We start from the raw sequence: 27,420 nt of genomic DNA, 5'->3' as shown, positions 1-27,420 counted from the left end.
AAGAAATTGTTGAATATTTTGATGGTAAAATAGGTGTAAGTTATTAAAATCGAAGGGAGTATTATGAAACCTTACGAAGGTATGCTTTCATTTCCCAAACTTTAGTTGAACTAAGTTACTATCCTAGTACTTGCGGTTATTTCTTCTCACGTATCGCACTTATATTTAACTTTAACGTCATGCATTCTACATTAGATTGATTTTAAGTACAGCTACATGATGTCTTATCAATGTTGCTTTAAGTTTTATAGTTTTAGGCTAAATTACTTGGCATGAGCTAAAGAAAATAAGGTATTGTAATGAAAACTTAAGTTCTTTGAAAAATTTAAAAACTGGCGTTATTGTACTTGTACTTAGTTTTATTTGTTTTCGTGTGATTCTAATTTCTAGGCTACTTTCGATTCAAAACACAACAAACATTTCTAATCGAAAAATGTTGTTTAATATTTTCCATTGTCTGAAAGCGAAAGTCTAACCAAAAGGATGATATTTATTTTTTGATAATTTTGTCGCCTCTTGTGAGACCGGGTAGCGCCAAAAAAAAAAGAGAACATTTTTGTGTTATAGACAGCTTTTGATATAACTAAAAGGGTGAAAGGCTGAGTAACAGTTTTAATAATAGAAATTACTTGTCATCTTTCCTGTTTAATGCATTTCTTCTCCGTTTGATATAAATGGTTTTGATGTTAAATAACTGAAGGACAGCTGCAATATAATTTTTTTTTTTCGGTAGATGTGCAGGCTGGTATGGAAGAAATAGAGGTTGATCCTTATGATCTTTACGCTAGTTTGGGTACACTCATTGTTGAAGGTCGACTGTCTGGACTTGCAGAAAGGGGATACAGAGAAGATCCCTATTGTTTACCACCTCATGGTCAAAACAAGTGTGATATTACTTCTGAAATTGTAAGTTTTAATTTCCTCAGTCTCTTGTATATTTTGTTTACTGAGTTATATTTTGTATTCTGGTTTTGCTTTGTGATGAACTACAAAACAATTATTTTTTTCTTGATATTGTTGTTCCTTATGTAATTTAACAGTTTTTGTTTTATCTATGTTTGTTACTTTGAATTAAATTTGGGTTAAATGTCTCTATTAACATAACATTAAAGAAAAACAAAGGACCTTTTGGTCTATCTAAGTCATCCTAAGTACTAAATTAAAATAAACATAAAAAAAATTCAAAGCCAGCCCTTTTCATTCAAATATTTATCAAACTTTCCTTAGTTCCCTTAAATTAAATGCATCTACCACATCTATAGGAAACTCATTCCAAAGGCCAACCACTTTATTAGAAAAATATAGCTATTTTAGCTGTAGATGACCACTACCTTGCCAAAATTTATACTTAATTTATACTATACCTAACCAATACCTTAAACACACACAATTTTATCTTTCTATGATACAAGACTTTAAAATTTTTGTCTTGTCAATCACAGCATGATATCTTCACATAACTTTGATTTTAATGAATGTGTAACTTTGAATTCCTAGTTGTTATTAGTTTTAATTTGTTGTTGGACCTGGTATATCGTGAACAGCCTGAACTTCAATCAATTTTCTGCTTTGTTTTTACATCTTTAAACTGCATTTTTTAAATAATTTCTCATTGTTGAAATTAATGAGCTAGTTAAAATCTAATTTTTCCATAGAAGTTGCTGTCTCAAGCCCATACCTTATGCCAAAAGCATTAAGTAAATTTCAGAATATTTACATTATCTCTAGCATTGAATACCTAACAGTAATATATTTATTTAATTCCACACATCCATACACAAGTGAAACTTATCTACAGATAAGGGGCTATTGCTATGTTACAGCCATATGTTTACTCAATTTCTAAAATTTTTGGTTAGGTCTATGCTACCCACAAATCATCACCAAAGATTTTCTTCACAATTCATTCTCATATTTACATTTAAATACACAAATTTCAACTTCTTTGGACTTTTTTTTTGTAGTGAAACTATGCTTTATTTTCTTGTTGCAGTCTTAAAAAAAAAAAGAACATTCTCTCTTAAACAAAGAAGTCTAAACTACTACATCTTTTATTGTAAAAAGAATTTTCAAAAATAATGCCTCACATGCTTTAATCTTAATCTGATTCTAACTCATTGTTAAAACTGTGCCTTTGGAACATGCTTAAAATGTATAGTAGTGATTTTTTTTTTAAATTTCTCATTTATGTACCACAGGAAAAAAAAAAAATTGAATATGACACTGAAAAGTATGGTAACATTTAATAACCTAAAATTATCATAAAAATTTCTCCAGTTAATATCTCTTAACTCGTTTGTGGATTCCTCCTACCCCCATTTCTTGAGGTACTGTGTTCTTCAAAAAAATTCCATGGCTACTTGACCTACGGTAAGAAGCTGATTAACAAACCTTGTAGTAAATGCTTCTGGTTATCTTTTAAAGGTGGAAAGGTACTGTAAAATGGTAATCTTTATTTTCTGTTATAAATATATTTGATCTATTTATATGCGAAATTGTTTTTTAAAATTTGTGCTTGTGCTGTACATATAAGCTTCAATCCAGTGCCATGCAGGCTATGTGTAATAACACGGTAGCTGCAATCATCCCACTCAGAAGTATATGAAATAAATATTTATTATAATAAAATAAAACCTTGCAATTTTTATTCCTGTCAAGCATTTAATATTATATTCCCTTAAGCAGCTTCAAAATTGGAGTCTAGAATTCCAAAACAAAATTTGTTTTTACCATATCAACATCACAATATCCAAAATATAACAATATCTCTGCTCATCATCTATCTGAATATTTAATGTGAAATGTACATATTTTAAATGTTTAGGATACTTTCTGATAATGTAAGTATCCATCCTTCAGTCCATCCATAAGCACCACGTGGGGCAGGATTTCTTCCACTGAACATCTAGAATTACTTACTTGTGTTTTGACAAAATCTATATGGTTTTTATTGCGTGGCTTGCTATGATAGAAGTTAAGTTGAAATATTTTAACCTGACTGTTACTGGCAACTTTCCACTGTTTTAAACTGTTATGTGAATCCATATCAGAATTTTTTTTTATTTTAGCCTGCTGGTGAAGATTCAGTTGTTCATTTTATGCTAATATATTTTTAGTTAAATTTCATCACTCTCCAAGGCACAGCCAATACAATATTGGAAAATGTTTTTTGAGAATGTGTGTTTCACATAATTTTTCATACAGCACTCATTTCATGGCTCTTACTATTTTAATAAGTGTCTTTCGGATAGGATATTAAGGTAATTTTATGCACTTTCTAAACAAAGTGGCATACATTTGATTTATTTAATAGCAAGTTCATGAAGAATTTTAAACCAATTCTGTTGCTTCCTGAGACCTTGGGAATTAAAGGATACCCTTACTCTCTTGACTTCAATTTTTTATTTACTCAATACATCATGTAACTTTTCCCCTGAGGAACCTCATACATCAAATCAAAAAACCTTCAACTTACCCAAGCCAAAAATGTTTGTTTTGTTAACTGTCTCACTATTGACACCAAAACTAAAGCTGATATTAGAAAGTGAGGAACAAAATACTTTGTTGAATGAATGTTGTTGCATTATATTGTTAAAACCTCTAAATATGCACTTCCTATTTCATTGTTCATATAAGAACAAATATGTGTTCAGTAAATGTAATCGAGTCAAATTAAAACATTTCAACCAACTTATATTTTCGTACAGTTATAACACAAACAAACAAATATTTTTAAAGAGTGGTGTGTGTATTAGAAGAGTTTTCAGAATGGCAGTAAACTTTCAGAGGTGTATAAAGAATGAAAAATGTCTTTAGTTTTATGCATCCTGTACTCAGCAAGAAAATGTTACTGTACAGGGCAAAATAACTAAGTTAATGTTGATTATGGTTTCAAACGTGAAGAATAACATATATATATCATAACAAAGTAATGTATTGTTTTGTTTTTATATTAGGTTTTTATGATAATCTAAAAGTTACTGAGTGTTTTAAGTTTCGGTATAAAGTATTAAGTTTGACACAAACACTGACCAACAAAAAAAATCCATCAGAAATAGATTTATATTTATTTCTTTTGATAATAATTTGCCCTTAGAAACCAAAGAGATAATAAATAAAACCACATTTTAAGATCATTCTGGTAAATCATGCATGCACACATGTATGTCACTGAAGATTTGAATGACATGAATAAATGAAAAATTTTCCTTTTGGAAAACAACTTTTCCTGTTAGAAATGTACACGATTGTGTATTTAGTGCCTTTTTATTTCTATAATTTTGTTTTTCAGTGCCAGCAACAGGCTGTTTTGTCAAAGCACATGTTGCTGCTTTGGAAGTATAGCATTCCCATGTCCTTAGAGGTTATTTTGCATCATAACTGTTGTAAACCAGAGAACTTTGAAGGTTTAGATACTGAAACATCATGTAACATTCATACATCATCAGTTCTACTAGAGAAATGGAACATCCACATCCTACCAAAGTAAGATTGAAGCTAAATGTTTGTTTGACTTGGATACGTCACTTGTTCTTTTGAAAAGTGGAATATCTGTATTAACAGAAGGATAAAAATCAAAGATGTCTGCAAGTGTTCTATTATTGTAGCTATAATCAAGAGTAAAGCTAATTCTTAATTATTCATACATATAACTGAAAGAGTTGTTCCTCTTTCCTATCATACAATAGAATATTTGCTTGTATTTTAACAGTATATATTCTTGTCTGCTATATCTACAAAATACTCAGATTAAGACAGGGCACTAACTTGTTGCTTACTGGCTAAAATAACTTTACTCATTCTACAGTACCTCATGAAAACTATTACTCTATAAATCTGTGGTACCTAATTCTCCAAAACTAAGCAAAATTGTACCTAAATAAATGCATACTAAACCTCAAAAAATATATATGTTTATTTCTCCTAATTTCATGATTGATTACATTATAGTTTTGTGAAACAGATGACATGTGGATAAAATAAATATAACTGTAGGGAAGTCAGACTATAAAAGCATTGGGAGTATTCTATCTATCAGACATGCTCCAAAGACAATTTTGTGAAACAGATGACATGTGGACAAAATAAATATAACTGTAGGGAAGTCAGACTATAAAAGCATTGGGAGTTTTCTATCTATCAGACATGCTCCAAAGACAATTTTGTCGAACAAGGTATCTGTTATGGAAGATCAAATAAAGGGATATCAACTCCTATCGTATTTCACTGTTTGCAGCCTGTTGTGGGGAAAAAAGTCACCCCTAATATTTTGACATAAAAGACAGTTGTTAAAATAGCCTTTTAGTGGAAATATATCACCCCTATATTTTTACATTTGTATGAGGGTAGAGGTTGGGAGTGGAGTCTCTTTTTATATTTGAAACAAACTTCCTCATCTAGTATGTATTGTAACTTAATTCATTAAGATCAAGGAATGATTTGAGAAATTATTTTTGTATTTTAAGAAACATTTTGGGACTTATCTTGAAATGATTACTAATGCAATGCCCAGAAAATAAAATAATTTAATTAAACCTAATGTTTCAACATCTTTTTTGAAGGGTTTTAGAGCATCACAGGCTATAAACACTACCTGATGTTTACTTGACCATAACTGAAAAGAACACGGTAGTTTAGCAGTAGGAACTCGTGGAGTAAGAATAATAACAAATAAAAAAAAAAACAAAAAAGTGTGAGCATCTGTACAAGGAAATGAGCTACATACAACAACATTAAGAATTAAGATTTAATAATATAGTTTACTGAATTAATGAAAAACAACGTTGTAAGTCATGAAGTCGTATAATATTCAAACTTGTCTGATAATGTTTATTCTAGTAAAATTGGATTAATTACTTTTGATTTAGCTGAAGGTTATTTTTACTGTAGTGCAACATACTGTATGTCTTATGTATTTTTTTTCATATTAACTTATCTTAAAATGTTTCAATAACTTTTAATGTTTAAAAATACAAGTTTAGTTATGTGTGTTTTTCATTCTTGTTGCAGAGTTTCATATGCGAACATAACACCTCAAGGATTGATCTTGGCAGTGCACTCATTTCTTTATTTTTCACAATTACGTGTCTGGTGTAGTCTTTCAGGGGACAAATCTCCACAAAATGTACAATATAGGTGAGTAAAGAAGCTTGTTTACCAAACCAATAGAATCATAATAATAACAGTGTTATCAAAGACTGATTCTCATTTATTATGAAGTAAAACATATTAATATATTTGGTCAGAAATGTAATAATCCTGCTTATGTACATACACCCACTTTACGGTACACATAACAACCAGATATGATTAAAGTTTTATAATGGCTAGAAATTATTAGTGGTTTTCCAAGTGTTAAGACACGCTTCACTAATATATGTTGTTATTGTTTGTAGCAAGTACTGATGATTATAGAGATTGTTATATTACATTAGAAATTATGCACACTCATTGGTCAGAAAATTACTAACAAGTTCTAATAATATGCTTTACTGTCTCAGGCTTGACTAACAGCAACATCATGATATGACATAACCCCCCTATATCATAATGGATGTCCATGGAATGTCAAATTATTCCTTGATTGGTGTGGTTTTCTACTGTTTTAGAGAGGCTGGTGGCTGTGGCATCATGATAACACATTCTTAAGACACTTGATTTAGTTAATGTGGTGGTTAGGGCAGGTATTGAAATCCATTTCATGTTCTTGAAGCCATTCCTGAATGATATATATAAAGAACTTGTTACCTTGATACATACCATCATATCTGGATAGAAGTGTAACATGAGAGGGTGTACCTCATCAGCCATAATCCCTAATTATGCTCTGCATGTCACTCAACAAACAGTTGTGATCATAAGTTTCAAACCATCCCAAATAAATAAAACCCAGATTATTATTTTCCCCCCCTAGCAACTTAAATATCAGGTATGATACGTTCCGGGCCCAGTATTTCTGAGCTTCTGCCATAACTGAACCCTTCCATTTGTTTTAAACAGTATAATTATTTTTGGACCACATGAATTTCTTCCATTGATCTAGAGTCCAGATCAGATGCTCATGGTATGCTAAAAGTGACATTTTTGCATACTTGCAGAAATGGAGGGCATACAAAGAGGTGCTCTTCTATCAAAGCCAATATTTCCAGTATATTATGTATGTGGAAATGCTCGTATTTAGTCTGTTGTTGAATATGTCAGTTTGGTTTGGATGGCTTTTGCATACACTTGTAGTCTCTCTCTTGGTGGTGATCTGTTTTTTGCCAGAGATTTTCTTGCAAGTGATTGATTTTCCAGCAATTTCTATTCCAGATAGATCTTTAATATCTAGCTGGTAGTCTTTGTTGGTTTCAGCACTGCCTGGAAGGACAATCCCACTGGACAAGCACTCGGTATTATGTTCCTAGCAAAGTTATATAAAACCTTCTGTTTGTCCTTGTTACAGAGTTAATAAAGCTGACTAGAGTATAATCAGCTTTTATACATCAGCTTGATCAGGCAGAGCACCATGTGATCCAGTTTCATTTGCATGTTGAGGGAATCCAGCTCTGTCATTTTGTGGTCAGTGTGTATGTGAGTGTGTGAGAGAGAGAATAATGCTGATTGGGTAGTTATAGCTCTTAGCAATAATCTAGTTGCAAAGATACTATTAAAAAATGTATAGGAACTTTTTCGTACAAATTTTTTCTACTTTGGATAGGTCGCCATTAGAGAATTATTAAAACTAATATCTTTTTTTTTTAAAAAAATAATTTTCTCATGAAATTTATTTATTTTCAGAATTTGTGTTCCAGGAGAAGCCTCCTCGAAAAAATTTTCCAAACCACCTAAAATGCACGTTTTTCCCGTGGTTAATGTTGGAAAAAATAGTGCTGTAAAAGTCACTGTACAAACTTTACCTCATAATGTGCATCTTACCATTGCCTGCAAAATTAATCAAAGACAAGACACAGAAGAGAGAAAAGTTGCTGAAGTGCCCAAAACAGTAGGGGATGGAATTGGAACTTGTGTACAAGATTATGAACTTTTCACTGCTAGTAATCTCGTATCTCGAGGTAAAGCCGACAAACTACCATCACGAACAGGAAGTTCTGCAGAATCCATGATAGGTGACTGTCTTCTTGATCCACTACAGTGGTTACATTGTCAGTCATCCTCCTACAGTGGCACTTCCAGCATTGAAGCTCCAGAACGACCTATGCCAAGTGTAGCACATAATAGAAAAGAATGTGTGAAAGGACACAATGATGAGCAAAGAAGACATCAAAGATGTCCAATTGTGGAACGTTTCTTGAGAAAAGAACGTGAAGCATCTTCAGAGTTAAAATCTTTGAAATGTCAAGAAATGTCTTTGAACACAATGAAGTATGATTCAAAAGAACAGAAAATAAATTCTTGTTTGAATGAAACAAAAGCCCGTGAAGTGAGCTCATGTTATTATGAGGTAAACCAATCTACTTTGTCAAACCAAGAAATGCAGTTTTTTATTGAAACATTATGCCAGAAGTTTATATGCAATAAATATACCACTGAAATACACTCTCTAAATCAAAATAACTGTTTACAATTTAAAGGAAATGTACACATTAATATACCAGATAAGAAGTTTCTCTATAAAACCTTAAAAAACCTACTTCATATAACAAGCCAGAGTTGTAAATCATTTATTAAATCTGATGTTCCAACTCCGAAAAAGAAAAAACCTGAAGATTCTAATCTGGAGCTTCACAGGATTGCCTCAGCTTTCTCAAATCTCCAGATGAAATTATTTAAGAAATATGAATCAACCAATGTAAATGGAGAACAAACTGTTTTGAAAACTAGTGATATTAGCTTACAGAACCAAGAGTCAAAGTTGGCTTGTGATACATCACATGCCTCTGAATCAAAAGAAGTTGTAGATGTAGAAATTAAGAACACAGAAAGAAGCTCTCAATCAGTCTTTTATCTTCAACATGATTGTGAAAGCATTGATACAGTTAATATAGAAAACTCCACTAGTGAAAACTTGCACAATTCTTCACAGAATCTCAACACTTCTGCAACAGTAGACGAAGACACCAGTCTGATAGAGAATGGGAACACCACTTCTTTGAAAACGGAACAACACAGAAGTATTGATAATCGAAAAGACACAAAAAATCAGAAACTTTCTCATAGTAAAACATGGAGTGAAGGATTGAGCCAGCTTTGTATTAAAGCATGTTTGACTAAAAGTAGCTGCCTTCTGAAGCGGTGTTTACCAGTAATTCAGAACAATTCTTCTGTACCACCCAGTAAGAAGGTATGATCGTACTAAAATCTTGCGTGTATTAGAAGTTTTATTTTTTCAGCATTATAGAATACTTCTGTTGGGTACTATATGTATTTCATTCTGTACATCTTTGCTGTTAGATGCTGCATGCGTTTTACCCAGTATTTTCTACCTATTGGATACTAATTGAGTTTACTCTGCATCTTTCTTTCTTCTTTTATGTTGCTTTTGTACTTTACTGCATATTCCCCTTTTAGTGTATGATCCTGTTTTTCAGTGTGTGTGTGTGCTTAACTTCATGAATGTTTCATTCATTTATTACTTACTGGATTGATATTCTACAGTTCTCTGCACTGGGCACAGCTTTACTGTTTTATTTTTTCTTTGGGTTTCTGTCTCGTGCTTTTGTTGTGTACTATTTTCTTTTACATTTAACTCCTTATTTTATTCTAGTTTTGGGTAATGTGTTAAACTTTTCTGTATATTTTTGTTGGATTTTGTTTGAATTTGCAATTATTTCTTATTATGCTACTATCATAACCAATTTCCTGTCTGCATGTGTTGTTTTATTCTGTTCTGTTATTCAGTTTTTTTATTTGCATCCTTTGAGATAAGTGCTCTCTTATTGCAGGCAGTGAAGAAGTCTGCTAGTAGCAAAGTACCATCTGCAGAAGCAAAAGCTAATTTTAGAAAATCTCTTGACAATGCCACTAGTTTAGTGTTCTACAAATCTAGAAGATTGCCTTTGACATCAAGTCCTGTGAGTATAGCAATTGTTTTTATTAAATGTTTTGTTTGTATTTTTTGGGTTGTTTATTTTGAAAACATGTTAACCACCTTCTCTATTTTACACTTGATATTATGGTGTTTGGTCAACAGAATCTTATACTTGTAAACTGTGATGTTTGTTTTAACAAATATGTTAGAGGCATGCATAAACTGCAGTTTAATTATTGCTGTGCGATTGAGCTTATGGTTTGCAGTGATGTTAGTACCAAATGTTCTCCATTTTTAATATGTGTGAGGGTCCTCTTAACTCTTTCACTACTAGGTTTATAAACAACTCTCCCAGTGCCACATTTATTTTTACATGCATAATAAAAAAACAACAAATATGCATGTTTTAATACTTCATTTCTTATCTGAAATGAGTAAACTTTGGGAAATTTGAAAGGGAATACTTTTTCTTTTTGTTGGTTACAAAATTACAAACTCACTCCCTGCTAATATCACACTTTTTAAGACTCAAACGAAGATTATATAAGTGTCTCGTACATGTGTTCATAGAATTGTTTTAGAAGGGAACATGTATGTGTACATTGCAGTGGAATAGCTAAACACAGCTCATATTTAACTCCTTTTTTTGTTATTGAAAGAAACGGGTATTTTGACAACATGCATTAACTGATGAATGGGGCCATTTATGTTTGCACATCGGTTGTGCTTTTATGGAAGTTTTTACATTGTGGAAGTAGCACGTACCCAGAAGTCAAACCACATTTGCTGTCTTAGATGTGATCTTGGCAGAGTGTAGTTTACCGTAAAAGACTTTATGAATATCTGAAGTATTTCATCAGTGTCTGGATCACATTTTTAAGTCTTGAATTTTGACTAATTACAGAAGATTGACAGAGATTTTTTTATGAAAATGGTATTTTTATATTTTGAAATCTCAAGCCATGTGACCTTATCTTTTGCAAATCATGTGTCTTCTTGGTGAAAAATGAGCCATCAATTAAACCCTTGGAATCTTAGATTGTTTTACTGACTATCTCTTTTAGCCATCAGGATTTTAGGGGTTACAACCCAGGCATCTTAGTGATTATATCCAGATCTTGATTTTAAAGTGTTTGGATTTTTTTTATCGTTCCAGTGTGACGTGCTCAGCCGTTATTTTCATTCTGAATCGGCTATGTAGTTATCCGTATGGCTGTGTAGCTTGAATTCATCTGTGAAAGATGCAAGATTTGATCTCTAACCACAATTTTTACAGAACTGAAGCTCAGAGAATGGTTTTCAGGATTCTCTTTCCAGTTATTCTGACAACATTGTTTGGTACGTCATACATTTACGTACAAAGCATTTCAAAACCCAAAGTTCTTCAAGCAATGGTGAGTAGGTCAGCCCACAGTTGCTAATCAGGTGAGGGTGGTACAGCTTATCTTGGAGGTGTTTGACAATTATTCTTAGTCTGTTGACTAAATTGTTAAAAGAACATTTTTGGCAAGAACTTGGAAATTATGTTTATAGTTCTCAAATTGTATGATGAACTAGTTGAATTATTGTACTGTATATTAAATATTTGCATTCTCTGATACTGCATCAGGTTGTGTTGTTTGCCTCTTTTTGGAGGATTCCCACATAATGGATGGGGTACCTTACCATCATTGAAGTTTGTTAGAAATAGTGTTATGCAGTCATACCTATTGCAGAAAATAAAACTTTCACTGAGAATTTTGCTTTGTCCTTGTTAGAGAGTATTTCTACATGTGCTGATGTACTCCTGAAACTGTCTCGCAAACAACAGTGTTGAAACCACTGGCTTAAACAGTCATTCATATTTTAGCCTTTTTTTTTTTTTTCATCATCATGTGATCACATCTTCAGTAATAGATATTTGCTTTTTACCTGTGGACATCACTCGGGCTGTGTTATTTGAGTTTATCAATTAAATTGATGTTTTTTTTGTCTTCTTTTCAGGGAAATCCTTTGAGCAAATGTTTTTTTCTAACTTCTTGTTCTCAGGTGTCATAAAAGGTACTTTCTTATTCCACTCTTCAGACAGATTAAAAGAAAATAGATTTTCAGATTGTTTAGCTCATTGTAGCATCTTGGACAAAGGATGACTTGGTAAATGGTTTTATCATTATTCTTGCCAAATAAATATTTTGCCATATACTGGTTCCTACTGATTTGACTTCAAAATCTTTTATGATTACCTGTTGGCCATAAAACAGTTATGGATAAACTTGCACACTTATTTTGCCATTCACTTCCCTACACCCTCCTCCTGAAGATACTAACATGAAGTTTACTTGTTTTTGGTAGCTTCTCCTGAAACATCTGATTGTTGGGTGCTTCAACCCATAAAAACTGTATGAACATTTTCAGTCTTTTGAACTCTTAGTTGTACTAAGTGACAACTAGTGCTCTTCACATACTTTTACCCTTTCAATGAATTGTACCTTAATGGTATAATACATCTCAGCTGTTTTCCCCCCAAAACTCAAAGATAGTGAATATGAGCCTTTTGTGGAAATATATTGGAAAGAATTGTTCTGTTATCACAACAAACATGTTCTCCATTAATAATAATATATATATATATACAAGTGTGTGTATCGTTCAACACTGCCCTATTTATAATGAAAGATAAGTTAGAGCATATTTAAATAAAAAACAACATCAACATGGAATACCACTTTCCATCACTCCTGTCCACATTTCTGTTTCTCTTTTTAATGAATTCATCTAAGGATAAGGGGAGCCATTTGACACCAGAGTAAATCGGAGAGAATTGTAGGTAATATAATGTGAAGGGATGTAATTGATTAAGTTATGGTGTCACCATCAAATGGTGTAATGTTGAGTACAGTGCATGAGAAAGGGTTATCAAATGGTGTAATGTTGAGTACAGTGCATGAGAAAGGGTTATCAAATGGTGTAATGTTGAGTACGGTGCATGAGAAAGGGTTATCAAATGGTGTAATGTTGAGTACGGTGCATGAGAAAGGGTTATCAAATGGTGTAATGTTGAGTACGGTGCATGAGAAAGGGTTATCAAATGGTGTAATGTTGAGTACAGTGCATGAGAAAGGGTTATCAAATGGTGTAATGTTGAGTACATTGCATGAGAAAGGGTTATCAAATGGTGTAATGTTGAGTACATTGCATGAGAAAGGGTTATCAAATGGTGTAGAGTACAGTGCATGAGAAAGGGTTATCAGATGGTGTAGTGTAGAGTACAGTGCATGAGAAAGGGTTATCAGATGGTGTAGTGTAGAGTACAGTGCATGAGAAAGGGTTATCAAATGGTGTAGTGTAGAGTACAGTGCATGAGAAAGGTTTATTGAACCAACTGAACTTCTATGTTAACAAGAGGGAGATTTAGGAATGTTAGTTTTAATAAAGGCTAGTCAGAGTAGTCTTCTGTTAACCCTATGTGCATAGGTGGGATTAGAGTGTGCAGTGTCATTCACCATTGTATTATGCACTTGATAATGGAATTGTCAACATTTTATGTTACCCTTGATTGTTGATTTTGCAACAATTTGTGTAAGGGAAGAGACAAAATACTAATGATACTGAAAAAAACACTAGATGTGCAGCTAAGCTTTTATGCGATTGCAATTTGTAAATGGTATGGTGTACAAAAGTATTTCATTCATCACATGAACATCACTTTCACTTGTAAGTCTGAATCAGACTGACCTGATTTGTTACTCACTTGACTTACTGTGTATATATAGGTGACTTGTACTTTTGATTAAAAGCTTGCTACATTTTGTGAAGATACTCTCTCCAAATTTGGAAGTATAGTCAATATTACTCCTTTAATACAGAGGTGGTCTTGACCCTGTGCACATTTAGTTAAAGCCAGTATGATGCAGTTGATAAGTATAAAAAAAATTAGAATCCTTTTTATAATTTCTTCAGACTGCCTCATCTTTCTTTCCATGTTTTTTTATTGTAAGAGAAGTAAAATAGAGATGGATAGTTTTTTACCATCTTTTTGGACTGTGCATTCTTTTTTCTGTTGTTTTTGTTGATTTGTGAAATAAAGAAGGATTGAGAGTAATCTTAAAAGACTTTGTTAGTTCTGGATGTGGCTTGCTCAGTATGTGGACCTATGGTTACAATTATATTAGAAATTTTTAAACTCTCATTAGCAAAATGTTTACCTAATACAGCATTGTTGTTTAAACTTAAAATCAATTTTAAGTAGTAAGGGAACATGTATTAATTGCACAGCATGAGTCTATCAGTTTTAGACAGTAAGAGAACATATTGTTGTATTAATTGCACAGAATGAATTTATGTACTTTTCATGCATTTTATTTATTACTTTAGGTTCCCTTTCGGAAATTGGGAACTAGCTTTGATTTTGACAGCTCTCTGACATCAGTATCAGCCATTAAGAGGTTTGAAAATTATCATCTTTATCAGTATAAATATGGAAATAACCTACCTCCTTTACTAATCAGATTGACTGAATGAAAGATTTTCTTTAATAATAGTGAAAAAGAGTTGACGAATCTTTGTTTTGTGCTAGAATATGATTACTATAAGGTGTGTGTGTGTTTGGAATTTATTTACAAATATAATACAAATAATTTTGGATATATTTGAAGAAGTAGATCTTGAGGCATCTTATTGCACTGACGGTTACATAAATTACTTTTGAATCTCCTGAAGGAGGAAAAATTGTACTTCTCAAAACATGTTGACTAAAATATTCATTGTTTGTTTATGGGATCCATATTTCTCTTAGTTAGTAGTGATTTCATTAATGTAACAAAGGTTGAACAAAATGAATTGTTATACATTTTTCATATACTTTGGTCCTTTAGTATAATCATAATTTTAAACACTTTATTCCCTGTTGTATGACCATTGGACTGAAAGCAAGTGACTGTATAAAGAAAGGTAAGTATGTTACTTTTTAGGGTAAGAATTGGTACACAACACCAAATGTTTAGGTACAATAAGTTGATATCTGATCTAATGAAATAATACCTTGTGTAAATTTATTTTGGATGTATTTTTTTTTATTTGGGTCATTGTGGTCAGGTATATTTAACTATAAGATCAAAAATTTTATTTAAGTTATTACTTTGCAGTATGTGAATCTTAAAATGTGTGCTTTAGTTTTGCAGTTAGATTAAATTTGATAATGGTCAGAACAATGTTTTTTTGACACAATTTGATCACATTCATAGGGCTTTCTTTGGAAATAACTCTGAAGAGGATGATCAAAGAAGTGTTCTAAGTACAAGTGCTCCACCGTCCACTACAAGTAGCTTACTTTGTAATTTTGAGGTATTAGGTTTTGTATTGCATAATTAACCAGCAGTCCGTATACTTAAATTATATATAAATGTTTGTAAAGGAGGGGTGACTACTATATGTCATTTGCATAAATGAACTGAAATAATGTTTAGTAATTGGTTATTGTATTTTCAAGGATATTATGATTGAAAAATACCTTCTTAATTGTGGTTGTCATTTAAATTTTTTTTAATTCTTGTGGCCACATTCTCAGAATAAAATGAAGCCTGCATTTTTACAACTTTGACATTGGAAGATATTGACACTAATGTACTCTGTGACATCTGACAATCAAGCACCTCATTGTATAAGTTGGCTAAAGTGTATTAGTTTAACAAAAAAGTCATAGTTGTTTTAAGCTTTTGTATTGTCATACAGTTGTTTTTTTTGTTGGCAGGTTATTGTAAATTATCTGGTGAAAATAATTCAATGTCCAGTCTGCACAAAGATAAATTAGTTTATTTCCTCCTTTAACGTTTCTACAAGCTTAAGCACGATGGTAACTTGCAGGTCCCATTTACAGCCACACTAACTGTACTGTACTAAAATAGAAATATATTTACTTGTACAACTTCATGGCTGATCAATCCAGTACCTTAAAACAAAACACTAGCTGAAACAAAATCATTCTCTGACTAATTCACTCTGCTGACTAGAAAAAAAAACTATCTCATTGCTTCACTGCTCCTTGTATTTATAATCTACTCCTAGTTTTTATTAGAAAATCTGACATAAAGAATTTTAGAACTTTCTAGGCCTACATTATTAAACTTTTCAATCTATATGTGAGCACCCTCTAGTTAACATCTGCAAAAATAAAAATTAACTTGTACATTACAAGTAAATATATACAGTATTTTGTGACTTGATATGTATTCTTTTGATCTCCAAATATAAACAACTTTATTGTCTGAAAATTTTATGAATTTATTTAGTAGTAGTTAATGAAATATGACAGCCATTGCAGTAGAAGTTCACAAATCATACCTCAAAGGAATATGTATTTTTTAGTTGAGAGAATTATTTATCACTATAGGTTACATGCATGAGGTTTGTCAGGGATAATTTTTTTAACTTGCAAACTATAATTCTGAACAGTTTGTACAGTTGTTTCTTATCAGGACAAATATTATACAAGTTGCTGAGAATGCAGTTTGAAGTCAAAGGGAATTATTTCTGTTTTGCTGTAAATTAACTAACAATGAATTAAAACAAATTTTTTAAAATTCTAACCAAGATATCATTTTTATAACTTAATGTTGGTTTTTCTCTAGGAGTCTGTGTTAAATGGTTGTTTAGAGCCAGTTAGTACAGTAGATGGTTTTACTGCAGAAATTGGTGCCAGTGGATCATTTTGTCCTCGTCACAGAACCTTTCCTGTCATTGTTTTCTTCTATACACTAGGAGTAGACAAAGCTGTTTCTCCATACCTTGTAAGTTTAAAACTTTTGATTTTTTTTTCAAAGTATTTATATCTACACATGTCAGCATACACAGGATATTTCCATGTTTAATTGAACCAAATTATTTGTTTTATCTCAAGGAAACAAAACAACAACAGAAAAGGTGATTCTTTGTAAATATGAAATATCTGACCAATTGTAGGCTTAACTTTTTTTGTTACACTACAAAGTGCATTCTTACCACATTGGGTTAACACTTAATCTTTATGAGCTTTGAAATGTAATCAAAACCTTAAAAAAGCAAATGTATGTTAGTAATATGCAAAATCTTATAAAATTAACGTAATCATTTTCTCTCCAGCAGAACAGGTTTTTTATTCTTTATAAATTGTTGATCTTATTAACTTAGAATAATGGGTAATAACACCATCAGAAAATTCCCTTTTAATAACCTGTTAATAGAACACCATAAAATACATGTATAAGTAAATAATTAAAAATGTACTTTAATGAGTTTATGATTTGGGGAAGAAATAACTAGTTTGATTTTTACAAATTAAATAAACTACTTTATAACTGTAATCATTAAGTGTCCATAAGCATAAGAATTTTTTCTTATCTTTTTTTGTGTGTGACAAGTCAAATTTTACTCTAAGACTGCACCTATAATTGAAGATCAATTATATTTTATAAGAACAATGTTTCAGGTCCTGTGCTGCTCATGAAACTACCTCTTGCATCATATGTATGGTATTTTTGTTGTCTCTCTTTCACCACAGTGAACCTATATTAATATAATATGTAGCATTGATGCAACTAATAAACTCTTCAGAATTACTTAATATGCAACCTTCTAAAATACTAAAAAAATATATGAAGCCAAACCTATCCCTCCATTCATCACTTGTCACTGATTTATACTGGTTTGGGGGGGATTTCATCCCTTATCTGCAACTCTCAGTCTAATGACCATGATTATGTACTATTACTTGACATCACAAATTCCATTGTAATAAACTTATGCAAAGGATTGTAAGGTCAGTCATAGAGCACCTATCATGACAAATTTTCCACTGTATGGGGATTTTTAATTTCAAAAACCATGTTTAAGTGAACCAAAGGCACCAAAATATTGGAATTGGAATGAGAGACCTGACAGATATGTGGTCAAATGGAACTGTTATGATTACAGTTTCCAAGATAATTTTTATTATGAAAACAGCCATTGATTTTGAGGTGCAACTGAGAGCCTTGAACTTTTGTTTTTTGGCTGTTTATCTTATTTTTCCTTATCTTGTTAGAAATACTAAGAGATAGGCCCAGCTTCATCACAATGAGTTTTTAGGTCAAGGGAGTTTTATAATGTTACCACAGCCCTTATTTTATATATAAAGATATTACTCCAGTTTAATTTGGTGTGAGGATTTGAATGCTCTACTGTACAAATTTTTCCATTTCCATGGAATCCACTGAAGCCTTTTTCTCCTTCAAAATGCTGTGTACTTTAGGTCTTCATTGTTTAAGATTCTCACTATGAATATCCTTCTTTGTAATTGGATGCAATATAAACCTACTGCCATTAAGTCCATATGTTGCAGAATTGCACTGTTGAATGGTTAATAATAAAAAATTTAGAAGTTAAATAAATGTCACCTGTGACCAGGGGCGAATCTATGGAAAATAGCGCTTATGGCAAGCACTGAAATTGTGCCTCTGTCCAAACATCTGACACCCATCTTTCAGATAACTGTACCATAATATCAGCTCAAAAATACAAATCAAGCTTGTTACTCTTTTAATTAACAAATTATGGCACTGCATGAAAATTACAACTGCACCTACCTTGCTTTCACTGATGCAAATTGGTCTAAGATGTGCTCAAAGTCAGTTTTTTCAGTTTCTTCTCTTTCTACACTCAGCAGAGCAAGATCACGGAGTCTGCCCTGACCCATGGAGGCTCTCAAATATGAAAGTATTAGTTTTAACTTGCTAAATGATCTCTCAAAGCTGGCGATAGGAACTGTGATGGTTAGCATTATCTGAATAGCAATGCGAAGATTGGGGAAGATGCTCTCATCTCCATACTGAACAATAAATTCCAGAAGCTCTTCAGGTCTTGATATTTTCATGTTGGCCCGACTTGACGTCAACATTTTGCAATCCAAAATTTCTTCATATAGCTGCTATCCATCAACATCAGAGCTGTAAAATTTGCCCAAATTTTTACACTTCTTTTTTAGGTTGTTACTGTCTGCGCTGTAACGCAGCCCCTCAACATGAGAAGGAACCCAAACTTGGCATCAGTGTTGTGCAAACAAGCAAATTTTTTGTCCATTTCTCTGTGAAGACAGTTGAGTGTTCCCTTCATGACTCTTTCCATTTCCTCCTTGGCTGTTAACCCAGCGTCTCTCGAGTTCTCATCAGCCATTCATTTATTTTGTCTCTGACGTCTTTCAACTTCAATATTCCATTCTTGACAGAGACCAAGTTCTTCTTCGAGTGATTCACTGACCAACACTTCTCTTTCTGTCCTTGCACTCCACCTGGTTTCGGATTGCGACTTAACAACCACAGCACGGCGTTTTGGAGTTTTTCCCAGTGCTTTGTTGAACAAGAGAAGAACACTTAGAGAGCTTCGATGGTTCCAAAAAAAACGTGACCATCATTGTATCCTTTTTGACTGCATGTACATCCACCAAGTTAAGTGAGTGATTGTCACAATTTGCAAACACTGCCTGGTTGTTTTTCTCACTTATTCTTTGATGAACATCACTTCTGTGTCCAGCCATCACAGCAGCGTTGTCATAGCACTGTGACCAACAATCTTGTAGCTTCATTTCGTCCTTCTCTAGCTGTTTCAAGATGTCTTCAACCAAGCTCTCAGCATCCTTCTGTTTTATCTGGATACAACCAAGGAAGGACTCTCTAACACGGACTGTTTTCCTCTCAAAATCAGCTTCCACGTGCCTCACTACTTCTGACATCTGCTTACAGTGTGCCTGATCAGAAGTAGAGTCGAACATGAGATCATAGTGCTTGGCTTTATGAATGATTCTCAATAAACTCTGGTGAACAGTGGATGCCATCATGTGGATGAATTTGTTCTGGACACCCAGTGAAAGATAAGACGTGGATCCAGGATGATTTGCCACATGAGTGAGGTGTTCTTTAATGACAGGGTCAAAGATGGCCAGTAGTTTCAATAAGCCAAGGAAATTTCCCACATTGGAGTCATCGTCTAGCTCAAGTGATTCCCTGTGTCCTCGCAAAGTCAGGTTTTGAGTCGCAAGGAATTTTATGCAGTAAAGGATTCTCGTCAAGATATCATGCCACTTTTGCTTTCCTTCTCAATCTGTGACTGAAGTTTCACATCAATAACTCTGTTTGCAGCTAAATTTCTTTCCATTCCTTTCCACTGTGTGAAGCACTTCTGATGATTCTTAGGATTTTACATGAACACTAATCCTTTCATGTGCTTTCCACTGGTTGAATCCACTTTCCTGCTCCAATGAAGATTGACTGGGAATAGAGAAGACAACAGATATAAAATGCAGACTTTTTAGAAGGGGAATAGACCAGCCATGAGCGAGTCACTTCCTCACCATGACCATTTCTCAATTTCCTCTTGAACCAAGTTTTTTTTCATTGAGCAGTTATTTGTTGGTAGGAAAGACCCCTCACTGTTCTGGAAATTCTTCGAACCCAACTTTATTATTTCTGTTCTCAATGTGTCAGGCAGAATTGCTTTTCCATTATTCTTGTCAAACTTCAGAAGTCCAATGTCATGCTGTTCAGTCACTTCTGGTATGACGGTTTGAGGCTCTTCGACACCATCCAGTTCACTAGGTTCGATGTCATCAGGTTCAATCTTGTCAATAAACTCAACATCACCACCACCACCACCATCGTCTTCCCCTCCTGTCATGTCCACGTTCTCTCTGACAGCCTCACTGTTAATCTCGTTATACTTGGATTTATCTGACTTGACTTTCTCCTTGGCTTGTGACGCATTTGTACTTGATCCACCTTCGGATTCTAACAAACTTGTAGCTGGTGCAGGCAACTTCATGGAACATGTCGAACTACTTGTTCCGGGCTTTTTAAAGAAGTGCATGAACAACTTGCTCGACTTCTTGGCTTCCTCTGCTTCCAACTTTCGTCTCATCCATCCTTCAGCTCCACTTTCATTCTTCTTTGTGAAGAAACATTTCATGGTCTTCTTAAACAATGCTCTGAAATAAGGAAATGGCACTTTTAATAAGAGCATTAAATTTCATAGATTTTGCACAAAATTCTGGACTACCTCCCTAGTTTGCACAGGAGAATGGTCTTACTGCCAGTTGGCACTGAGCAGTGGTACTATGAGGTATGTGGTCATGTTGCTCCCAGCACTGTATTATATTTACCTAATAATTTCTATAAGTGGTTTAACAATCTGGTCATCCTAGTGTTTTTCACCCATGATAATCAAAGACAGATCACGCATCTGAATAAAATTCTTTTTTCACTATTTGAGGATCGCTTGTCTGACTTTAATAGAAACTGCTCAGTGGTGCCTCCACTTCACGTGGCACCCAGGGTACCTGCCATTCCTTAGGTATGCCACTGCCTGTGACACCATGGCTCCATCCATCAGGGCCACCATGCTTCGCATCTGCAGTGGCATATAAAGTGCAGTTAATAATTTTTATATGTACTTGACGTAATCTTCTGTTACATTACTATAATTTACCTAATGATTTTTGAGGCTTTTTATATTTTTGGAAATTTAAATTGTTCTTATGATTTTATCGATGTTTATTGAAATACAAAAAAAATCAAAGAAAGTATAGATTAGAGTAGCCTGCGAGATGGATGTGATCTAATGTGATTAGTGTGGTTGGACTATGAACCAAAGAGTTCACGGTGTGCATCCTTTTGCCACAGAGTAGCCAAATAGTTTGTGGTGATGTTGTCGACTAGATGTTCTCCCTCTAGTGAATCAACTCAAAATGACTACCCTTATGTGTAGCTTTGCACAAAAATTAAAATACACACAATGAAATTAGAACATGTACAGGTATCTAATGTTAACATACATACTAGTGTTTGTGTAGTTATAAAATGTCTGTTACCCATTACTAAAAGTTCACTGAGTTTGAACATTTTGAAAACTGATAAGCAAAAAATTTAGTATAAAAATAAAAACCATATGAAATTCAACACCATGGGATTGAAGAACTGCAATAGTGAAACTTGTGAATCAAAATATCCTTTCAGCTGAAATAAAGAAGTATGCAATGCTTTCCGTTTTAAATATAGCACAGTTTTTGTGATGAATAATTGCCTTATTTATTCAATCTTCTAGTCATATAACATGGCGTAAGATTAATATGTACTACAATGCCTTTTGAAACACTATTATTATTGCAAAATATCATCAATATTGTCATTACTTCTTTTAGAGTAATTTTACTCAATTGTTTTTTGTTAGTCCTGTACACTTGGTATTTTAATAAGCAGTACTATAATATTACTCAATATGTAGCAATATGAGAACCCCACTGGTAGTAACTGGAATACAAAAAATTCTGTAATTTAAGGGTTAACAGTGTCATTGTTAATTATGTAAACACCATCCAAGTATCCTCTTATCTGTTTTTCATACCTCATTTATTCAAGCTTGAATTTCAAATGATGTGGTTGTAGTAACTCGTTTAATCATATAAACGTGTTGAATATATTAAGGATATGAAGCATAAAATAATAATATTTAAAAATCATTAACTTGTAATAATACTCAGTATTTCCTCTTCTCTACTTAAGTGATGCTTTGAGTATGGTCTAGTTTATATACACTATAAACTTAACCCTATTTGTTTGTTATAGGACTATGTAACCATATTATACTATTGCATTTACTAATAGCTTGCCAGTTGTGGCATATATATATATATATTCAGATGAGCTGAATATTCATTCAAATTATTGGATAGGTCCAGTAAATAACAAATTTGCTCGAGATATTGATTACAGATAATTACTAAATGTTTTACTAACTAAGTTGATGTAAAATGAAATAATGAGATTGGACACAAAGTGAAATACAAAATGAACAATCTTTATTATATGGTAAACACAGCATTTGCACTTGCAGTTTACTTACATCAGACCATTGCTTTCACTGTGTCAATGGACTGACTACCAATGACCCATTTCTACTAAACTGTCTTTAATGATGCTCCAGACCAAACTGTTAAATCCAGGGATCTTTAGTTTCAAAGAAATATTTCATTTATCCTGTACCATGCATGCTACCCACATGACTGGTCAGTCTCACTACACATAAGTGGGGCTGTAACCTCTAGATACCATCTCTGCAACCACTGATGGACACTGCTGTCAACATCCTGACATGAAGTCACATTAAACAATAGGCAGTGATGGGTATTACCTACTTTGAGATTAACAAAGAAACAAAAGTAACTTGAAATAAGATCAACTTAACAGTTTTCGTGACCATGTGTTATGTGAAATCTGCACATATTCAAAACAAAGAATAAATTCAGAATAAATATCATAACACTATTCATACACCACACAAGTTCAGATACATTTATTTTACCTGTCTTGATATGTAAATGTTTATTTCAAGAGTTGAGGCCTCACCTCAACTATTTATTTTTAATGTGGGACATAACTTTTTGTATTTTTGTTCTAAAATATTTTAAATTAAATTACTAGATGTTTTATGATTTTCTTTTGAATCATATTGTTTATCAGATGTAGATGGTGTACAGTAGTATTAATGGCATAAAATAAATTTATTCTCAATGCTAGTTAACTTTACATTCCCAAATTTGGAATAGATCAAATATAATTGAAATATAAAAAAAAAATGTTTTTATTTTAGATAAGAATGAGCAGATTTTCTGTTTTCTTGTATTTTCAGGGTCATATCAGTCTAGAAAGAAAAGGCTACCATGTTCCAAAACAAGGGACTGTTCAAGTGGTAGGTTTTGTTTTCTCTGGTTGACACTTAATAGTAATGTGATTGATGTAATAATTTAATCATTTTTGTTGTTTAATATATCCTTTTAAGTTTTTTATTTTTATTTAATTTTCACCAGTACAGTTTTTAAGAATTGTTTCACCAGTGGAAACAGAGGTTCTTCTGGCACTTTGTGCTCTAAAGGTCTGCATTTTTACAAATAATAAGTACTGGTAGGGGAAAATAAGTCATTAGTGAGGCAATTTCCCCACCCATAAGGGGACTGCGATGCAGTGAATCATTTGCTATATTTAGTTATTTACTGAAGGTAATTCAGTGATCTAATCAGTTTATGTTATGAACAAGATCTTCAACTATTATGTTTGAAAACAACAAATTGTGTTGAAAAAGTGAGGAAAATACATTTTTAACAATCAAAATAAATTTTTGTGTTCCATAGATACTGTAGGATGTAAAAAAGCCCATTAGATCATGCAATATTTTTGGCAATTAATAACAATGTGTAAGGTCTATAATAGTGTACTTTGAAGGATACAAATATGGTATGGTTGATCATTTTGATGAAGGGAATTTTGGTATTGTGAAGGGTCTGTGTAAGAGTCCAACATTTGATATTCATACTACATTTTGCAATTAGCTATGGAGGTTGGGGCCTAGTGTGGCCCAATGTCTACGTGCTCAGATCTGAGAGTTCATTGCCTCATGGCAACAGAAACATATTCTATAGTTTAGGGAGGTTGGGGCCTAGTGTGGCCCAATGTCTACGTGCTCAGATCTGAGAGTTCATTGCCTCATGGCAACATAAACATATTCTATAGTTTAGGGAGGTTGGGGCCTAGTGTGGCCCAATGTTTATCTGATCAGATCTGAGGGTTCATGCCTCATGGCAACAGAAACATATTCTATAGTTTAGGGAGGTTGGGGCTTAGTGTGGCCCAATGTTTATCTGCTCAGATCTGAGGGTTCATGCCTCATGGCAACAGAAACATATTCTATAGTTTAAGGCCATGGATTTGCTATGAGAGTGATGTTCAAATCATACTATTTAGTCAGACAAGAGTAGGCTGAGTGTACTTGACAGGCTATTTTGATTATCTGCCTTCCCTTTAGTTTGGTCAGGTTAGAGTAGCCCAAAAGTTAGTGGTGGGTATTTTTGAATAACTTCCATGTAGTCTGTAAATTTCAAAATAAGGATGGCTATGTGAAGATAGCTTTTTGTGTAGTTTTACGTGACCATTTTAAAATAAACTATGGAAATTTAAAGCAATGTGAGTCTGGATTGCAATCTGAGATCTCTGTTCAACCTGTGAACATAATCAATATTAAAACATACATTAGTCATTGAAATATATCTTCCATTTGCAAATTGTAAACATTTAAAATTATACCAATAAAAAGAAATTGTGTAAGTATTAACACTAGCAATAAGAACAACACCTGTATGGACTTTCCTTAATATAGGCTAGGTTCATTATTTAATCAAACAAGTTGGAGACTAGAGTTGAATGAAAAAATAAAACCCAGAGCAGTGATTCATCATAATATAAACAAGATTATATTTAATGCAAAATTTATTGTTTTACATCCTTCTTATTGTTAATGTTTTGCAGAAGAAAACTTATCGTTTATTAATTCATTTTAAAATATATCATTCTAGACTTTATTTAATCCACATCGAACTGTGGTTAAGATGTTTGTAGTGAAGTATAGTCTGTCAGACATGCCACCAAATTGCCAAACTTTTATGCGCCAACGAACACTCTATATGCCAGTAGGAGCTTCTCAGAATGATCCAGAATCTCAAAAATGGTTGAGGTACCTCATACACCTCAGGTATGATTTCAGTCTACAGTGCGAGTTCAAAATTAGCATAATGTAATAGTTGTTTAACTTAACAATAACTGATAAGTCTTAGGGTGTGCAATATTACCTCACAATAGGAATGATAATAATTCAACTTACGCAAGTTACATCTTACTTTTCTCGACTAACTACAGGTTTCCAGTAAAAAAAAAATTATATAAAAAGCATCTTCAATTATACCTTGTTTGGTGTACACTAAAACCCTACTGTGATGAAACTGGACATATCTCATATCATTAACAAGATAAGTAATGATTTGATATTGATAATGGCCTACTAGATATAGAAATGTACTTTTACCTCGAACATTAACTATTTAGAATAAGCTATAGATGATATTAACACTGTATCATCTCAATATTTAGAAGCTATATGTTATTCCATAAATATTACAATTCTAGTGAGCCAGCTTGTCTGTTGTGCATTATAAAAGTGATACTGTTCATTACACTCATTTATGTCATACCTGTATTGACAAATCAGAATATATCATATCATAAAATTACGCAGGCATTTTTTCCATCAGTAATTTGATTTTCATTTAACTTTCTCATAGGTTTGCTAGCTCAAAATCGGGTCGAATCTACCTCCACACAGATGTACGTTTAATAATCTTCAGGAAAAGTGATGTTGACACAGCCACCATTCACGGAGATGAACCTTATGAACTTAGGTCTTTCATTCAAGAGCCTTTAAATCCAAAATTTTCTCCTCTGAAATAATATTAGTACTTTGTAGACTGATCATGTATGTGATTTTATGAAAGAATTTAAGTACACATTTCTGTTTATTTATATATATATATATATCTGTTGTGTATGACTCATCTGTACAAATGTTTTAACAATGATGTCATAGATGTGATTTTATAAATACATGTGATAGATAGGCAAATATTTATTGTGTTCTTCATTTCAATGAGCATAAAGATATTACAAATGTATAACATTTGATATGTTATATCTCACAAATGTGCTTCTTGACAATAGCTCTGTAGCATAGTTTCCATTACAAAAGGCTGTCATGTCCAAATTGCACAACTCTATATTCTTTTCATAATCCATTTCATGTATGAGGATCACAATTTCTCAGTACCTCCTTCAACAGTTTGGTCACACAGAAAACAATAGGCACTGCACCTGCTTTGTTTTCATGTGGAATAGCATGAATGCCCATTTTACTCTGTAGCTGCTTGAGGTAAGCAACAGTTGAAAGGATATAAATTTCGGAAGCATTTTGTGTATACATAGTTTGTGTTTATTTTCCAGACAAAGATCCTTCTTGATTATGTTGTGTACTGTTTACTGGGTCACATGGATGGCTATTGCAACAGACCTTTGTGTTTTTGGATTCTTGCATGTTACGAGACACTACACTTTGTGTAGCACAATGGAAATATAACTTGTTGCAGGTCTCTTTCTAGATGAAATGGTGCACCAAGTTGATCCATAATCCGTCATTTTTTAATGCCATTAAAGAGATGGGATATCCCCATCTTGGAAGTCTAAATCCCCGATCTGAACACAACCTTATAATCTGAATGTATGAATATTTTGAGTTAGAAAGAGCTGTTGCGTATCCTTCCGAGAACTGATCAGTTTTTGGTGACATCAAATTATCTAAGTAATGCTAAACAATTTCAAAATATAATTATGATACATATCCACCAAAACTTTATATCGGCTCTCAGTAGAGAAAATACCTCCTCCACGCAGCATTGATCATATTTAGCTGTCAAAAAATAGGTAAATGTGTCTGTATTTCCATCATTATTAATGGATATGAATAATTTTTGGCAGGACAATGAGGTAATATTTTACATATGTCCACCAAGTTTTATTGAAATTCGATCATTTTTCACT

At 32.8% G+C, this 27,420-nt stretch overlaps 1 protein-coding gene across 1 annotated transcript; it reads left to right on the top strand.

The window, feature by feature from the left end:
- LOC106462900 (protein FAM214A-like) lies at positions 1 to 26,327 on the top strand. Its single transcript, XM_022390300.1, has 12 exons — positions 1 to 79; positions 734 to 906; positions 4,292 to 4,485; positions 6,010 to 6,135; positions 7,780 to 9,283; positions 9,885 to 10,013; positions 14,324 to 14,394; positions 15,193 to 15,292; positions 16,576 to 16,734; positions 23,636 to 23,695; positions 25,353 to 25,528; positions 26,115 to 26,327. Exons 1-12 carry the CDS (start codon positions 64 to 66, stop codon positions 26,278 to 26,280), a joined length of 2,874 nt encoding a protein of 957 aa, XP_022246008.1. The 5' UTR covers positions 1 to 63; the 3' UTR covers positions 26,281 to 26,327.
- Positions 26,328 to 27,420: the final 1,093 nt, after the last annotated feature.

Source organism: Limulus polyphemus, unplaced genomic scaffold, assembly GCF_000517525.1.
Source record: "Limulus polyphemus unplaced genomic scaffold, Limulus_polyphemus-2.1.2 Scaffold1278, whole genome shotgun sequence".
NCBI classification, from domain to species: Eukaryota; Metazoa; Arthropoda; class Merostomata; order Xiphosura; family Limulidae; genus Limulus; species Limulus polyphemus.
Note: the sequence above shows the minus strand (reverse complement) of the source record. Positions and strands in the feature narration are given on the sequence as shown.